The 16638-nt window shown below is 41.4% G+C and overlaps 4 protein-coding genes across 5 annotated transcripts; 1 reads left to right on the forward strand and 3 right to left on the reverse strand.

The window, feature by feature from the left end:
* Nucleotides 1-450: 450 nt before the first annotated feature.
* Nucleotides 451-3654, reverse strand: LOC129600037 (dnaJ homolog subfamily C member 3-like). Its single transcript, XM_055498429.1, has 8 exons — nucleotides 3307-3654; nucleotides 3087-3191; nucleotides 2856-2980; nucleotides 2708-2782; nucleotides 2503-2646; nucleotides 1525-2050; nucleotides 1309-1441; nucleotides 451-926 (listed from the first exon to the last, which is right to left on the reverse strand). The coding sequence occupies exons 1-8, from the start codon at nucleotides 3377-3379 to the stop codon at nucleotides 629-631; spliced, it is 1479 nt and encodes a 492-aa protein (XP_055354404.1). The 5' UTR covers nucleotides 3380-3654; the 3' UTR covers nucleotides 451-628.
* Nucleotides 3655-3923: 269 nt separating this feature from the next.
* On the reverse strand, nucleotides 3924-6370 carry LOC129600028 (beta-alanine transporter-like). Its single transcript, XM_055498417.1, has 2 exons — nucleotides 5928-6370; nucleotides 3924-5791 (listed from the first exon to the last, which is right to left on the reverse strand). Exons 1-2 carry the CDS (start codon nucleotides 6114-6116, stop codon nucleotides 4238-4240), a joined length of 1743 nt encoding a protein of 580 aa, XP_055354392.1. The 5' UTR covers nucleotides 6117-6370; the 3' UTR covers nucleotides 3924-4237.
* A 1592-nt stretch (nucleotides 6371-7962) lies between these two features.
* Nucleotides 7963-11666, forward strand: LOC129602674 (uncharacterized). Of its 2 annotated transcripts, XM_055501769.1 has the most exons (7): nucleotides 7968-8020; nucleotides 8095-9126; nucleotides 9226-9549; nucleotides 9613-9639; nucleotides 10422-10642; nucleotides 11051-11086; nucleotides 11277-11666. In XM_055501769.1, the coding sequence occupies exons 3-7, from the start codon at nucleotides 9375-9377 to the stop codon at nucleotides 11397-11399; spliced, it is 582 nt and encodes a 193-aa protein (XP_055357744.1). In that variant the 5' UTR covers nucleotides 7968-8020; nucleotides 8095-9126; nucleotides 9226-9374; the 3' UTR covers nucleotides 11400-11666. The 2 variants fall into 2 exon arrangements, with proteins under 2 accessions (XP_055357743.1, XP_055357744.1); XM_055501768.1 differs by having other exon boundaries at nucleotides 7963-9126.
* Nucleotides 11667-13518: 1852 nt separating this feature from the next.
* Nucleotides 13519-16591, reverse strand: LOC129602810 (tumor suppressor candidate 3-like). Its single transcript, XM_055501966.1, has 12 exons — nucleotides 16062-16591; nucleotides 15821-15996; nucleotides 15279-15396; nucleotides 15133-15215; nucleotides 15013-15070; nucleotides 14765-14905; nucleotides 14650-14698; nucleotides 14367-14407; nucleotides 14230-14293; nucleotides 14040-14120; nucleotides 13883-13973; nucleotides 13519-13785 (listed from the first exon to the last, which is right to left on the reverse strand). Exons 1-12 carry the CDS (start codon nucleotides 16128-16130, stop codon nucleotides 13770-13772), a joined length of 987 nt encoding a protein of 328 aa, XP_055357941.1. The 5' UTR covers nucleotides 16131-16591; the 3' UTR covers nucleotides 13519-13769.
* Between the last annotated feature and the right edge of the window lie 47 nt (nucleotides 16592-16638).

The following is a 16638-nucleotide window of genomic DNA, read 5'->3' on the forward strand; positions in this document are numbered from 1 at the left end:
GGTCTGTCACGGTTATCGGAAACTTCCAGACATTCCATACTGTATTTATTATTTAACTACTAATCATCATAGTTCAAGTCGTACATTCACGAGTACTCCGCGGTACCGGCTCTGCAGATTTTACCATAATTTATTGTACATGGATCCAACTTCAAACGATTGCGTTTTACTTTGTACGAGAACATACTACTATTATGAATAATTATTATATTATTTCGAACAAAGCTGTTGCAGAGTGCAGACAGAAATATTTGCAGTTATAATGGAGAATAGTTCTACAGCAAATTATGGGTTTCTAGTGATTATTTCAGTCTTCTCAGAAATATTATTCAATGAAACTTACAGTAGGAGTACTTATTAGTCACCAGAGCTTTTAATACTGCATTTTTCTTTTTCAGTGGCTTCGTTTGTCGTTTTTATATCGGTATCAGTAAATCAGGACTCCAAAAGTTCGCGATTCATATTATTTGTTCGCACTTCGCATCCGAACTAAAAACAGACATAAAATTTTTCAAGTTAGAAACGTAACAATAATCGCACTCGCATTGCTAGGAATCACAATATTAACCATAAGAAAACAAACAACATAGTCATTTTATTATTGAACAAAGCATCACAACGACAACTACTATCCTCCAAAGTGGAAGGTAAAGGTCTGACCCCCTTGACCAAAAGGATTAAAACCTCTGCCAAAGGGATGAAATCCATGAAAGCCTTGTTGTGCTTGGGCTTCGGGATCCAGTGGATCCTCACCGGCATCGAAGCGTTTACGCTTCTCTTCATCGGTCAATACTTCCATAGCAGCGGCAATCTCCATAAATTTCTTTTGAGCATTTTCCTTTTCCTGGACATCCGTAAACCGATCTGGATGCCACTCTTTTGCTAATTTTCTATAAGCTTTTGTAATCGTCTTTTCGTTTGCTGTCCTGGAAAAGCAAATTCGCTTTGTTGCTTTCATAATTAATGAAACTGGATTCGTCCACTAATTATGGACTTATCGTTACTGGCTTACAGTAGCGAAATGTAAACCGGTAAAATAGCCGTTATGCTGATACCGAGCGAACGAAAACACGGCCGAAAATATTAATCGTGTAATTCACGCCTGATCAGCTCCAGTTGCTCATCAAGGATGTTTAAACTACGTTGGAATACGATTATAGGAGACTAGGAGTACGACCCGAACGTACAGATTCAGACTACAATACATGACAAAAATAAGTCGGAGAGATGCCACCGCAGACCGACCGGCCAATTTCAACTTTTTTTTGTCATCCACAGCCACGTGCGTAACCACAAATTCAGCCTTACCTTTTAACGCCTAGGATTTTGTAGTAATCTCTTCGGTTAGCTTGCTTTAACAACTTTTTGGCTCTTTCTAATCCTTCGTGTGCTCGACGATTTTCATTATCGGATTTCACAGCTTCTTCGAAATCGCGCACAGCTATAGGAAAGCACACACATACGTTACAATACGTCTTCCGGCCCCCGGCACGTCGCATCACTATAACAGCACGCATTACTTACCATCCTCGTATTGCTCATTAGAAATATAAGCTTCTCCACGGTTCATAAGAAACTCTGAATTATCCGGCTCTTGTTCTAGGAGAGCTGAACAGACCTTAATGCCTCGCGGTGCGTCTACTTTGCTCAGGCACAGGCATTGTCGGCTGTTGATGTCTCGGACAATTTTCGGCGTACTGGAATCCGTTTTCAGCGCCGCATCACATTTTTGGACACACTCTGCATACTGGTTGTTGTTGATGTCCTCCTGGATACCCTGGAGTTGCTTCACTAGCTTTCTTAAGAAAGTGTAATGGGTTTTGCAGGGTTTGTCGTCCGGATCCAACTTGAGGCATTCGCGGATGGCATTAAGAGATTCTTCCGCATCCCCGTTGCGATGAAGTGCCAGACTCAGTTGAAGATGTGGCTGCGTTTGTTCAGCGCGCAGTTTTACTACCGCCCGCATATCAGCGATGGACGCAGGCATGTCACCGACTGTCTCAAAAATTTCGGCTCTTTTGGCGTGCAGATCTGCATCCGATGGACTGATCTACCAAACAGTGCGATGTGATTAGCAGATGTCACAGAAGTGCAGTACGTACAAAACTTAATCACATGAAATTCAGTCCGGCGCGTTAAGAATCCGAAGTCCAGACCAGTTAGTTAACTACTACGCCGTAAAGGAAATTAAAATTTATTTGTCATGGTTGTACATTAGCATAATAAAACGGTTCTCCGTCGAAAAATAAAATGAGGCAAAATTATTTATGTTTTTCGTTCGTTTAAAAACTGAATCGTCAGAGGGAACTTACCTAAACGTGTACAATACAGCAACAATAAGAAAGCAATAATAATATCATATTAATACGCAAAAGACCAATTTGACTCAAAGAAAGGAGCATTGTCCAATTCAACACTAACGAAACACTGGGCCTAGATAGTGAAAATAGCCCCAAAACGGCTTTATTTCAACGTTCACGTCACACCCGAGTGCAGACGTACCTCCAGCACTCTTCCAAATTCTTGCAAAGCGGTATGATAATCTTGGGCGTTGCTCGCGTGCTGAGCAGTCATATAACGCGTCTTTGCTTCTTCGATCAATTCCAGCTGAGACCGGGCTTCGGCATTGGAAGGTTCTTTATTCAGCTGCAATACAGTCGAGAATTTAATCGAAGCCTTGTTAAAATGCAAATTGCACAATACTTACTATAAAATTGTATTCTGGAACTGCATCCTCGTAATTGCCTTGTTTGACCCAAAGATTTGCCCGCTGTATTCTTGCCTGCACATTCGGAAAGAAACAGACATTAACAAGCCTCCAAAGAACACCTTCAAATGACAACTTCGTAACTTACCAAAATAAAATCTGGCTTCAGTTCAATAACACGCTCCATATCATGCAGTGCGCTCTTAGCTCTCCCGAGTGCTAAATATACCGTCGCACGCTTGAAGTACGCCATGTAATTACCGGGATCACCGTCTAAAAAGGCAGCGTAAGATGCTTAAACGGTGTTATACTAGCGAATTTTTTTAGCTGAGAAGAATGCCGGGACTCGCATCACTCCAGCAAGATCACAACGACGAACCTATTGCTGCGTGGTAATGTGATAATGCGTCTGCCAGTTGCCCTTTTCCCAGGAAGGCTTTGGCCATATTCATGTGGTTTTCGACCTCTTCTTTGGATAAAGAAACTGCAAGGCAGATATCCCATAAGATCATAACCATCACGAATCGTTCAAAGAGCGACGAAGTACAGCTCGCACTCTGCAGCAACAGCACGGTATCTCGTATCTGTACACCACTTACAGACCAGATGCATATCCAGAGCAGCCCAAAATATCCAAACAAAGGAGAAGAGTCTGCTGATCCGTGGTAGCATTGTGATAAAAGATTTTTATGAATAATACAGCACAACAAGATGAAGCACCTGCTTTTGAGTGGTGAAATCGTGGATTGGGAAACGAACGCTTCGAACACTCACTGACTCACATAATTATTATTAAAGTGGATTGCAAACAAAAACGAAATCAACGACGCCAGATAGTTTCAACCTGCTTGGAGATTGTTGCTTTTTAATCCACAATACAAAACTACTGTGGAATGCAAAAGTCACGGTATAATTTGTTGGCGAAATGAAAACATTTAAAAACTAAAAGAATCTGAACTGGATTCTGTCTGCAATTTTGCGTGGGTTATCCTTATTGGACAATTTAGCCGGCGTGGGCGTACCCAAAAACACCATTAATATTTTTGACTGCGGTAACGCTGGTAAGCATTTCGCAAGTTACGTATGTATTTTTTGCTTATGAAGTTATGATTTTATTTATTTTAGTCATGATTTTTTTTATTAATAAGCTCTTCATTATGCCATAATAACAATAACCATAATGTACGTCCTTTATCGAACCTGAGCAGTGTGTTTGTAAAAGTGTTTTTAAGATCGCGATCAGGAAAAACAAAATAGTATATCACAACCAATGTCATTTTGGACCTGTTGCAATTATCTGGAAATATCCAAGACTCGTGAAAATTTCTCGAGCTTGAGAAGCGCATCAAACGATACGAGTAACATGAAAAACGCACAAAACCGCACAAGCCGTGATCCAGAATTTACAAAAAATAATGATATCCATAATATTAATGTACTTAGTATACAGCGAAGTTATTTTCCCTTTACCACATCAGCGGTAGGGCTAAAAAGTCGATGCCACTGTTTCAGGCCGGCAGTCCCATATGCTCAGCAGTCAGCACTGCCGATCTTGTTCTCCAGTGCCGCCGCTTTATTGTTTTCTTGTGGGCGCACAGGAAAAAAGCGAAAATGCGCTTTCCATGGCATGTTTTTTCCGTAATTTTCCCCGTCTGATAAAGTTTGTGGCAATGGTTGGTAGGCGGTTTCCGGCAAGAAAAACACAGCCAGCGCTGCCACAATGCACAAACTGCCAAATATCAACAGGGGCAGGACTTGGAATGTATATCCCAGATCGACAATGAACGGCACACCACAAGTCGTTATGGACGATAACACACTAACTAAAGAGTGACCTTCACTGCGCACCACCGTCGGGAACAATTCATCCTCCATTAACTTGCTACCGAGATAAGTAAATGTGATGGAAAATTTGGCAACGAGCGATAGCATCAGTACTAAACTCGGAACAGAGTAAGGAATGGTGAAGGCTGTTAGGCACGTTATTCCGCCGGTTAGAAAACCCAGGAACAACGAACTCCGCCGTCCCATGAAATCCAACGCCGTTTTGGCGAATAAGTACGGCGGCAGTTCGACTAAAGTGTTTAACAACGCTCCTAGGTGAGGATGCGTGCTGAATAACGGGGCATAAAAATTCAGTCCCAACGATACACCTTTATTACAAATATTCAGAAAGACCAAAATCAACGTTTTCCGGCGCATATTCGGCGTGCGCACCAAATCGAGCGGCGAGGATTTGTTGGGTTTTCGTGTGGGTGTGGCTACCGCACTGGCGCCCATCGTCGTTAGCATGACTTCCGCTTCTTCGGGATACACTTTGCCATTGACACGCGATAATTTCCGAACAAACACATCGACGCGGCGGATGGAGTTTTTACTCAGTAGCCAGCGGGGTGATTCAGGAAAAAATTTCCAGATCAGTATGTAGATAATTGTAGCGGGAATCGCGGTGGCCAGGGCTAATGTGCGCCATGAGCGGAGGAAGTACGCTGCACCCACAAAGATTAGACACCCCAGGCTGTAAGCAAACGAGTGCAGCACGCAGATCAGCGCTCTTTGCTTGGGGCCGGAAATTTCCAGGTTAAGCGTTAATGGAATTGTATAGCTGGCTGATGTTGTCATTCCCACCAGGAAGCGACAGATGCAGTAGAGAAAATATTTCGGAGCAAACGCTGTGAGCACGGCAAAGACGGACTGAAAGCCGACACATAAGAAGAAACCTTTCCGTCGCCCGAACCGATCCGCTAAATAGCCCCAGATCAAGGGGCCCACTAAACCGCCTAGGGTGAAAATGGTAAAGGTGAATGTGCCCTCTAAATGGTGGTCACACACCAAATCCCATTCGGTGATGACGGTGCTTTCGTACACCGACCGGTCGTACTCGTAGCCGAATTCGCAAGCTGTCATTGGGATGGTAGTATTGATTTGAGTGGAGTTGTCCGTACGAATGGGCATCACACAGCTGCGTTTGGAGAAGTCCGGCGAGACACTGGTGAAATCGGTGAAGATTTCCCAAGAATCGTTGGCACTGCTGTCACGAGGGAGGGCACACCAATAGTCCCCGGGCGTGGCCGCAAAAAACACCTGACCATGCAAAGGTTACTGTAAAAACTTATTAAATTAGACAAGCCGTGTTACCCTGACTTCTTTGAAACGTTTGATCATATCGGAATTCTAGCAAAAACTGGTATTGATTGACTTTTTGTGATGTGTTTCTTACTGATGACATGCTCAAGAATCCCGACGGTATCACAGCTGGCAAAAACACTGCGAATGTAAGAAGCTTTTGATAGCGTCCAAACGGCCCCACTGCTTCCAGAATTCCGTCAAATCCCCGTGAAGAAGCTGCTTTTTGCCGTACCTCGGGAATGTTATCCGCTTCCATAATGTTCTCATTAGCACGCGCCATGATTCAGGTGTTTCCGGTCTTAAACACCTCCAAGCAGGATATCACAAAAATGCAACAGTAGTTACAGTACGATGCTTATAATCTTCTCCAAGTTTTTTCGCTGACAACTAATTAAACGTACAGTATCGTAAAGCTCCATTTTGTTACAGTATCAAACAGCTGTCTGCCGTCGCGCACTTTAGCATCTAACTTTAGTATTCATTATCGTACAATTTAGAAATACACTCATGGATTGCATATCGAGACATTAAACGTTTGCCGAGTCTGACCTAGATAAAGATACTCAACATAGGCCATGCGGAAACACGTGGACAACGCACCAGCTAACAAGAAGCTATGTTTCTCTCCATTTTAACATACTGCACTATCATTATTTGCATTTGCATGCCGGCCATATAATGCAACATGTTAATGTCGCGCCCTTGAGAACGTGATCGTCATGCGTTTTTTTAAATTCCACTTCGTTAATTACTGAAGTTTTTTATTTTTTCACATAACTAGGCATTTATTATGCGCAGATTTTAGATGAAATCTGCCCAGTTATTATTTTATCCTTTGCCGTGCACAACTTCCGGTGCCTGCGCATATCATGATCACGCTCAAGACGATTGTGCAACGTCATAAACTATTCAACTTTCGTTGGTAACAATTTAAAATCAATTATTCGGTGTTTGCGTACCAAAGCTCATGCGCATCCAGGCAAGCACATTAAAAAGTTACAAAGCCATATTGTATTTGCTGAATACAAAATTGCTGCTTTTCGTCGAAGATGACCTTTGACAACATGTAAACACATCCCTTGTTAAAGCTGTGTTTTCATTTTAAAATTTTTATGACAGCAACGTCCCGACCATCTACCGCACAGGTAGTACAAGTGTCGACAATGTCGATGTTGCGGAGGAGATCCAGTTGATGAATGTTTTTAACGTAATGCACAATTAAGCGAAACACAGCTTCATACAGCCGCCGCATACAAGAACGTTAACAGCCGAGTATAATAACAGTAATTATATTTGTTGTGTATTCATTATTCAAAATCAGTAATAGTTTCTAGTTGCTTTAATAGAAAACTCAAAAGGTAACAACTTGTAGCATGCGTTAGCGCAATCACGTCAAAGCAGTTTATACCTAAATTACGAAATATAAGTACCTAAACTATATACGAAATATATCTAGTTTATACTTTGTACCTAAATTACTCGTAATTTATCGAAATAATGACATATCACCTCCAGTTTACACCCCCCGCATATATGGTTTTTCTTGGTAATGATTCTACCATTAGGCGAAATAATGTATGGGCGATTTCAATAAAAATTCTGTCTAACTCCAGAATCTAGATACGAAATTGTAAGGATCGCGCTGCAGCTGTGCATGTTACGGCATAATTGATGATTTTCGCTTTGCTTGTGCAAAGCCTATGTACACCTGATCGGCACTGCTGCCGATGCACTGTCTCTTCTACGTGTCGAAACATCAAAGCACAAATGCCGGCCTCGCACCATGGCTTTTTATTATTTATCTGCCTGCCAGGAAAATTGAGTACTGATGATCCTTATTATTAAATAATTCCTTTGGATGCGCCTCGGATTGTTCAGTGGAAGAAGCGGTCCCAAGATTCCCGCCCGATTGCAATATCGGTTATACACTCTTTGCCATCCGGCATCCTTTATAGGTGCAAGCACTTTGTCACACCAGAGATTTCCGATCGATTTCCCGTCTCGTGTATGTATGTGTATGTATGTTATCTTCCTTAATACACTTTTTCTACTACAGCACAGCTGCATCCAGCGACCGTAGTCGGCGCCCGACCATTGTGGGATCCTGAACAAACAGAATACAGTTGATGTTGCATTGCTACACAATGGTCGGTTTGTCGATTTTTCTTGCCGCAGTTCCACAGCGTAAGATATCAAATTCCAATGGCGTAGTTTGAATGATAACGCGGCATATATCTAAAGCCGTCTTCTATTTACAGTATTATCCAAGCGTTTAGCCAACTTTAGCGTCGTATCGCATGAGCATTTATCCCATGTTCAGTCTGCACTTTAGCCATCCTTGTATTGTGTGCGCCTTATCGGATCTTCTCGTGCCGCGTTTCTAGCTTCCCGCGGGCGCGCGTGCCCGCCGCTCCTGAATAGAGTGGCGTAATCGTAGTTGGTAATTATTCCCAGATTTTTTTCTCTCCAGCCGGTATAATATGTACATACGGCAGTGCCGCGACGCTGCAGTGCGACTAGCCCATTTTGAGAGGTTACAGCACGACTTCACGCAAAGTTAATATGTCATCCCGTAATCTGTCTCGCAGGCGCTCATAGTGTCCAACTGTGCTTTATGTGTTATCAACTGGCGAGCGCGTCTATTGGTAAATCGTTCGATCTCTGCATACGTATACACTCGGGGTAACTTGTATGCCAGGATCGAACAATACCCCAACAGCTGGGATTTATATATAGCCCATCGTAATGCACACACACATCACCAGCGGCAGCCAGCAGCAGCCGTTGCAGCATATGTACAGAAGCACGTAATTGCCCGGAAGCTTAAGCGGTCCTGTATTGGGGGATAATGTCCTAGCACGGAAAGTCTTCTCCGGAAAAAGTTGTAGCACGTCTTGTGTGTATATGGTTGTTCCCCCTCCCGGTCGCGGCCGTGCTCCGATTCGACACAAATAATCAATTGTCCACGCCGGATAATGCTGCTGATAAAAAGTTGCCAAAATGCACTGTGTATACAGTGCCGGCCAGCACGAATCCTCTTCACTTAATCAGCCGCGCACTTGCCGTATTTACAAAAGGGCCCCCGTTCGACGTCCACAGTTGGGAGGAATAAAGTGGTGACAATGTCGATCGCATCGGGGAAGTGTTGATTTTCTCCCCGTTCGTGTGTAACATTATACGCTCGTCTTATTATTAACCGGTAAGCCGGAAAAAAAGCGATGCCCTGGTGCTGAAGCGTGAGCCCGGGCGCTGTGTTGGAAAAGTGTTTGGACGCAGAAAGAACCGGGCAGGTAAGCGATTATCTGCTACACAATGCCGGATGACGACATTTACATCAGATGACCTGTCGACAGTGTATACAGATGCATAATTCATATGTGTGTACATAGATTGTGCGCTTCCGGTTACTTCAAATGTCACTATAACCGTTAGTCGAAACCCTCGGCGTCGACAGGACAATTAGTGTTAGTGTGTGTGACGACGATATCCTCTGTCGGATATACGTTTACATATCAGGAACAAGCGAATTAGTGGGAACATGGACAAAATGGATCTCGAAGAACTTAATCCAGCCGGCAGGGCGACTAAGTCGCTGTTTCCCAAATACCCCAGTCGACCGAAACTGGCGGTAATGAGAACGGCAGATTACCTCAAACTGTTGGGCATGGGACACGTGTTTCTGGGAATTCTGGCTTTCCTTGTGCAGATTGGCGGTAAGAATAACGCTGTCGTACATTGCGTGAAATGCGCCCTGCTGACGTTGTAATCTCTTTCAGTTAATTTCATGTGCCAGAAGTACACAAGTAAGTTGCAAAATAGCCATTCTTATCATTTAAATTAATATACACGAAGTAATATCAAGCGAAGGCAATGCGTAAAAACTGTCGACGTAACCGGTTGTGAGTGATTAAAAATTATGCCTATCAGCACGAATTTTCTTGTTGTTCGCGCAGCTTGCGTGCAGTCAGTAAATTAAGTTATTGTACGTAGATTAGCCTCCATTTTACGGGTTTTCGCTGTATCGACGGACAAATTTTGTGTTTATGCGAAACTCTTGGGAAAACTGTCGCTGCCGATGTGTCTTGAGAAAGTGACTACCGTTAAGAAGTAAACAATTTTTAATTTTCTTTAGTGTTAACCTCATGGTAAGAATTTTCCGGCGACTGGGCTGCGGCGTTTTGTTAATTTTTTCCAGTGAACCATGCAAAAAATACAAAGTAAATTGTGACCAGTTTTGTTTTGGAAATTGACCGGTACGTTTGTCACTACATAGATGTATCTGTGAAAGGTATTTTGTTGATACGCTACTATTGCATTATACTCTTAACTGGTTAAGCGGATGTTGATTTATTAAGCCCACAATCACGAATGTTGGAAAGTTTTTTAGCGTGCTGTACCGTAGTAGAGGCTAATTATGGTTCTTGTTACAAACCATACGGATAAGACCTTATTCAGCACAGTTACTTATAAATCTATCGCAAATGCAAAAAAAGTTATTTAGCTTGATCTGCTGAATGGAATTTTTGTTAGAGGATAACCATCAAAGTACTCTGTTAGTCTCCATAATTAATGTTTACGATTTCAGTATACGACTGGCACTGGGATGCTCCGAGCTTGGCAAAATCCGCTATCGGGATCGTCGCGGCTATTACGTACATCGTTCAAGGTGTTCTGTCCATTGGAGCGGGGAAATTCATCACGAGCGCCACGCATCGGGACTGGGGTGAACACCTTTACATGTTGAAAGTCTTGAATTGTTTAGCGATATTGATGTCCAGCAGCTTGCTTGGTGTTAGCGGCTACCTGGTAAGTATTGTATGTATATTATTATACTGACAATGAGTTCGCCTATCCTCTATTTATAGATATTATTATATTATAATACCATATTTCATAGCACTGTCAGTTATCTAAACGCAACTAGTCAGACACCGCTATAGTTTATTCGGTTCTGGTATACTGTTTACACAGTGTACCTTCCAGTGACTAATAAAAGTACAATGGGACACCGCTCAAGTTCATGATATTAAACCGTTGTATATAAAATTCTTTTATCTAAACGCATAATATTAAATTGTAAAGATTGTGCTGCTCTGCGCCCACGACTGCAACACTTATCTGTCAATTAAAAATTAAAATCAAAAGTGCATTATATCAAGAGCAAAATGCGTAATTGCGTATGGTATAATATATTGGATTTGTTTTTGTTTATAGGTGTATGTCCTGTCTCTTTGGTGGGCATTTTATGAGGTGAGCTTCATGTAGCAGCAAATGCTCGGTGCATTTATTAAGCCGCAGGTAGAAAACTCCCACTTCATTAAATTTTTATCGCAGTGGTCAGAAGCATGGCGTTTAAAATGTGCCGCAATAAGCGACGGCATTCGTGGCACTGCGCTGCTGTTATTCTTAAATAAGTACACCTTAAGTACTATCATTGTAGGAACATCTGGAATACATAAAGGGCCCGGTTCTAGTGACATTGACTCTGAACATGATCCAGATAGGCGTTGGCATCATGGAGTTTGCCTTAGCATTCTGTGGTTTTCTAATTAAGAACACATGACTTTTCACCTTTATGAAAAGTAGATTACACCACATGGATCTTATTTACCCTGTGATAATAATATGAATTTTCTATTGGATCGGTACACCCGATCACTCTGATCTGTCTGATGCAATGTTCGCCGACTAAACAAGGTGGTCACCGGTGTTTGCTGCCGGTGAGTTATGCAAAACAACCGGCTCGGAAATGCGAGCCAAACCATATACTTTAATTACAGTGCGTCGCCATGAAAACAAATGCATGGATATGTGTGCTGAAGTGAAAACAAAAAGCTATACTACATGTACGAATTGATTTGGCTGCAGAATTATTCCATATACAGGTACAGAACAGTAAATACTACGTTGAAAAAGTAACCGGAAGCATTTCATATAATGCTCATCAGAATACACAGCGGTGTATCCTATCCCGTTTTGCATACGTTAAGTAATTCACTGGCTTTTACTGTGTTGCGCAAAGTGGAGAAGCCGGTTGACGGGTCATGCGTTTTCCCGCATTACCGTCCTTCCCCGAGGATGCCGGCATTAAACGTCGATATCTATCGGCTGTACCTGTCAATCTGGAATCGCAGCTAGGCTAGCTGTGAATATTATGCGTAAATTGGATAAAAGCATTGAAGTTCGATTATCGGCGCTCAAGCTTGGCAGGATTACGTTTATAGATTCCCATTTCCGCATTGCGCAACATAAACACAGGAATTTATATACAAAGTGAGCAGTGTTTCGCGGGCGTCGCTGCAAAGCTGTCCAGGCGCTGCTGTGGCAGTGAGTTCGGCATTCCCGTAGTGAAGAAGCTCGATTACCGGATATACCCATGTCAATATGCCCCAGCACGCCAAGCAAATCAATAACAATCTTTCCCGCGCACTATTCATTGCTCCGCACCATACCGGTCTGTGATTTGTACCGGTTAATGCAACAATCCCATTTGCGCGCACCCTACAGCGACTGCAGTGTGTGATGATGTATTGCTGAGGATTTATCGGTTAATTCTTGCAAATGATTACTTTACGCACCATCACGTTGTAATTCAATAAGTCTTTCTCCCTACTTCCACATATCCTGTAAATCCACCGAAAGTATGTATCTTACAAGCAAGAGAGATTCGGCAAAAAATACGATCGATCAAGAGCGGGAGAAGATGTAAAGGGCGGCGCGCCCAAGCTACTTAAAATCGGCAAACAACTAATAAATTTTTTTGCTTTGCCGTATCATGTTTTGTTTCCGCGTTTTTCAGTTGTTAGAGAAACATCGAGCGCGAAATGGACGAAAAAAGACTGAATATGTATGTACTACAATCATATAATTGTCTTTGCATGTCATTCGCCATCATTGTCTTTGCATGTCATTCGCCATCATTGTCTTTGCATGTCATTCGCCATCCATTGTCTACATACTTGGACGTATGATGTATATGATTATAGTTTTTAAAAAATGTTTCGTAGTCATTTTATGAATATTCTTTCATACTGATTTCTAAATCTGTTGGAGTTCGAAATTGCTTTTCATAACTACTGCTCTGATTTAAGCGAGCATCCGGTAATGATATTGTATTTAGTACCATTTCTTCTCGAAACACGCCGCTTGCAGGACATGAGGAGCGGCTCGTCCTTGTAATACTGTGCCGTGTCATAATAATCAGTCGATGACGTCTTGTGTAACCCCCAGTAATTTGTTTCGAATTACATATTTCCAGACATTCGGGTTAAGATTATCCAGTTTCAGGTCACTATCTTCCCTTACCACCACAAACAGTGACTTTTCGAAATCACCTGCCGGCTACCGTTAACAAAATTAAGCCTAGTAGCTAATTGACTCAAATACAACAGCTTTAGAAAAACAGCAAGTTAGGAGTACATAATTTTTATGAAAATTATAAGAATTTGGTGAGCCTTTCTATTGCTTTTTGATCACAACAGATTACGTTTATAGAAATAAAAGTTCCGTCAATCAAGAATCACCATATATCTATATATCCCGAATAGCTCTCATACGACGGGCCAATTTTCTAAGTGCTTTTCTCGACTATTGGCAATTTAATAAAAAGACGAATTTTCATTCATAATATTGTTATCGAATTACCTACTTCTATAAAATTTTGTCGTGAATGTCATCAATGGATTTATGATGAGCATTTGTTGAATTACGACCAAAGAAGGAAACACCAAGTATATTCCACTGCAAAACATTTATCGTCATTGCCAGATCGCCGTAATGGTTTTAGTGCCATGAGAAAAGAAAGCCACACAATATCGCCCAGCGTTACAGATCTGCAACGCAAGGAATCAATCAATTCTGTTAAACATTTGTCTGATTTTCCAGGTGATAAAAGAAAAATGTTGAAAACGGAATAATCCTTTCCACCCATCCACTATTTGAAAAGGAAACTGTGAATAACAAAAAAGAACGAAAATGAACAGTTACATCTACAACATGGAAGTTTAGGTGTCAGCGACAACAGGGGAGAATCATATGTATACTTGCCTGTAAGGATAACCTTGGTATTTAGCCCGAAAAATTGATTTAAGGGCGCTAAAGAATATGCCGACTAGAACGATTCCGGCAATGGCCATCACTACAAAAATAACTTGTTAGCAGACAATTAACATATCCCACATGGATAAAATTGTGTCTCGCTGACCCTTATTGCGGCCGCGATGTTGTTCGTTAGTAGATTTAGCGGCTTCGTTGAGCAAAATAAATCCAATGGCTACAGCCAGATCTAGAAAAAAATAAACAATAAACGATATACTGAGCCGAAAATAATCAGAATTAAGTTATGAGGGGAGCGTAAAAAATACATCAAAGAAAACAAATTTGTTCACTCTTACTCAAGCTCATCACGATATAGGTTTCTGCAACGTACTGCCCTTGGCTGCTTCCGTGAATAAACATCTGCAAGAGGGAAAATAACTGAAATAAATATCGCTTTTCCGTATGTTACTTAACACTGTATTTTTCTGCGTACCCACTGCTTCGACTGTGGGTGCCGTTGCATGAATGGAGGACCTAAACAGCATGCAAGACTTGAATCAAACATAAAAAAGAGCTTCATATTTATATGGCCTGCTTTAAAACTCAGAGGAGGTGCTTTAAGTTAACTACCGTAAACTGATAAAACGTAACAGGTGACAAAGCATTAGCAGAGAAAAAAACACTAGAGAAAAAATAAATTAACTGTACAATAAAAATTAATTTTACAATAAAACCACTTAGTTAATCATAAGACAGGATACTGCAAAAAACCACACCTCTAATGTGATTCCACATTTGGCCAGACGTCATGAACAGAATGAGTGCCTGCAAAAAGTTCAGATGAATAAATCTTAACGAACCAGAAGATGGGTGCCTAGGATGCCAACTTACCACAACAATCCATGCATACATGCTCCGATTATTCAAAAACTCCAAGCTGTTTCTCCGAATGTACAAAAAGCCGCCCACCAAAAGCATCAACAGGCTGAAGGCGACAACCCCGCCATAATTCGGCTTCCTCACAATGCGAATCTAAAAGACGCGCGGGAGCAACAAATATGGTTTTGTATATACAAAAAAATCATTATACGTATGTGAAAACATGTTTATTCAAGACTAACAAGAATAACGATACTTACAGTGATGCCTGTCCTTTCGGCAACCCATTTCGCAATAGTTTCTGCATTATATCCAACTCTGCAACATGAAAGCGTACGATAAATAGAAGAAAAAAATCAAAAGTTAATTGCAAACCGTACACTTGAATATTCATCGTATCGGCATCTTTGGGCTTTCCTTGAGGAGGAATATGCATAAAAATGGGTGCACTATTGGCTTTCAACTAGAAAATCGAGAAACAACTGCTTCTAGAAATCTCTTATGAAAAAAGGTGCACATAACATACGCTTGTAAAAACGTCATGGCCTTCATCGAAATCCACCATGGTAAAGAAGAGTTTATCTGAACCACCGCCGGCCAACCGATAGGAACTGGCCACAACATCGTACTCCTCATGTGCCACTCTAATAACAACGAAAACCGAATTTACACAAAAAAAGCAAGACAATACATATCAGCATCCTATGGTATACGAAAACGCTACAACATGCATGTCAAACAAAACAAAACTGCTAAATAAAAAAGTATATCCTCCACGCAGCGAAAGCGTCCATGTTGGCAATTTGCAATTAAACTAGTTAAACAACAAGTGCCTAAATCCAGTATGACACATCATCAATCCAAATTCAGTAAAACGGAGTAATAAAAATAAATATGTAAAAACTAATTTAAGTCGTGAAGTTAATTTTGTTATTGCTTCAAAATTATTTGACCAATTTACCTTACTACTGATGCAAAAGTTTACCATGCAAATCAGCAAATGTCAAATGCACATGCAAGAAAAGCGTCCGAGACAAAAAATAACGAAAACCTGCTTGTCATTCTTACTGGCAAACTCCACATCCTCTCGATGGATTCAGTGCCGTCAGCATAAGAATAATCGAGTAATTCCGGGGTGTCGTCTTGACGAATTCGCGATACTTGTCCGTATTCATGCGAATTATCGGCCTTTGATTGCTAAGCTCGTTCAGCTTAGTGATACGGTCCCCCAGACTCATTGCTCCCTGAAAAAAATGCGGAGAAACGACTTAAACAATTGCACAATGCAAACATAAAAAAGGTGTCTTACATTTGTTACGGAAAAAAACACCATCAAAGACAGAACTGCGCAAAACGCAAACAAAAATGCCACACGCATGTTTGCAAAACTGGTAAGTATTCTGGGCACCGGAAGCTGGAGATCAAAATAATATTATATGCTTTAAACGCTGAAGTAGGCTCAGACAATTAGAATGCCATTCGATACATAGCATCAGTCCAATGCTAGAATGCAGAAACAATGAAGTCGACCACAGTGGAAAACCAGATCCCAAATTAAAGTATAAAGAGATCAAGAATTTCAGAGAGATTGCTAATGTTGGCAAAAGAGCGAAAAGACCGCAAAATGTCAGTAAAGCGTACAAAGAGCGAACTTGTAATACGATTCGCATCCGAAAGAAAGCAGCGAACTGCAAAGGAACCAGGGATTCAAGGAATGCAAGTCCGAAATGACACCGATGGTATAGGATCAGGACAGTATAAAATAGGACAACTTCCCAATCTGGAATTTGTGGATCGCAAAAACATCCACAAAATCAGAAAATTTTTTAAAAATCTGTTTTTATACGACACGTCGCTGACATGTTGCACTGCACTGGCACGCTTGC

This window comes from Paramacrobiotus metropolitanus, unplaced genomic scaffold (genome assembly GCF_019649055.1).
Source record: "Paramacrobiotus metropolitanus isolate TYO unplaced genomic scaffold, Prichtersi_v1.0 Parri_scaffold0000004, whole genome shotgun sequence".
Taxonomy (NCBI): Eukaryota; Metazoa; Tardigrada; class Eutardigrada; order Parachela; family Macrobiotidae; genus Paramacrobiotus; species Paramacrobiotus metropolitanus.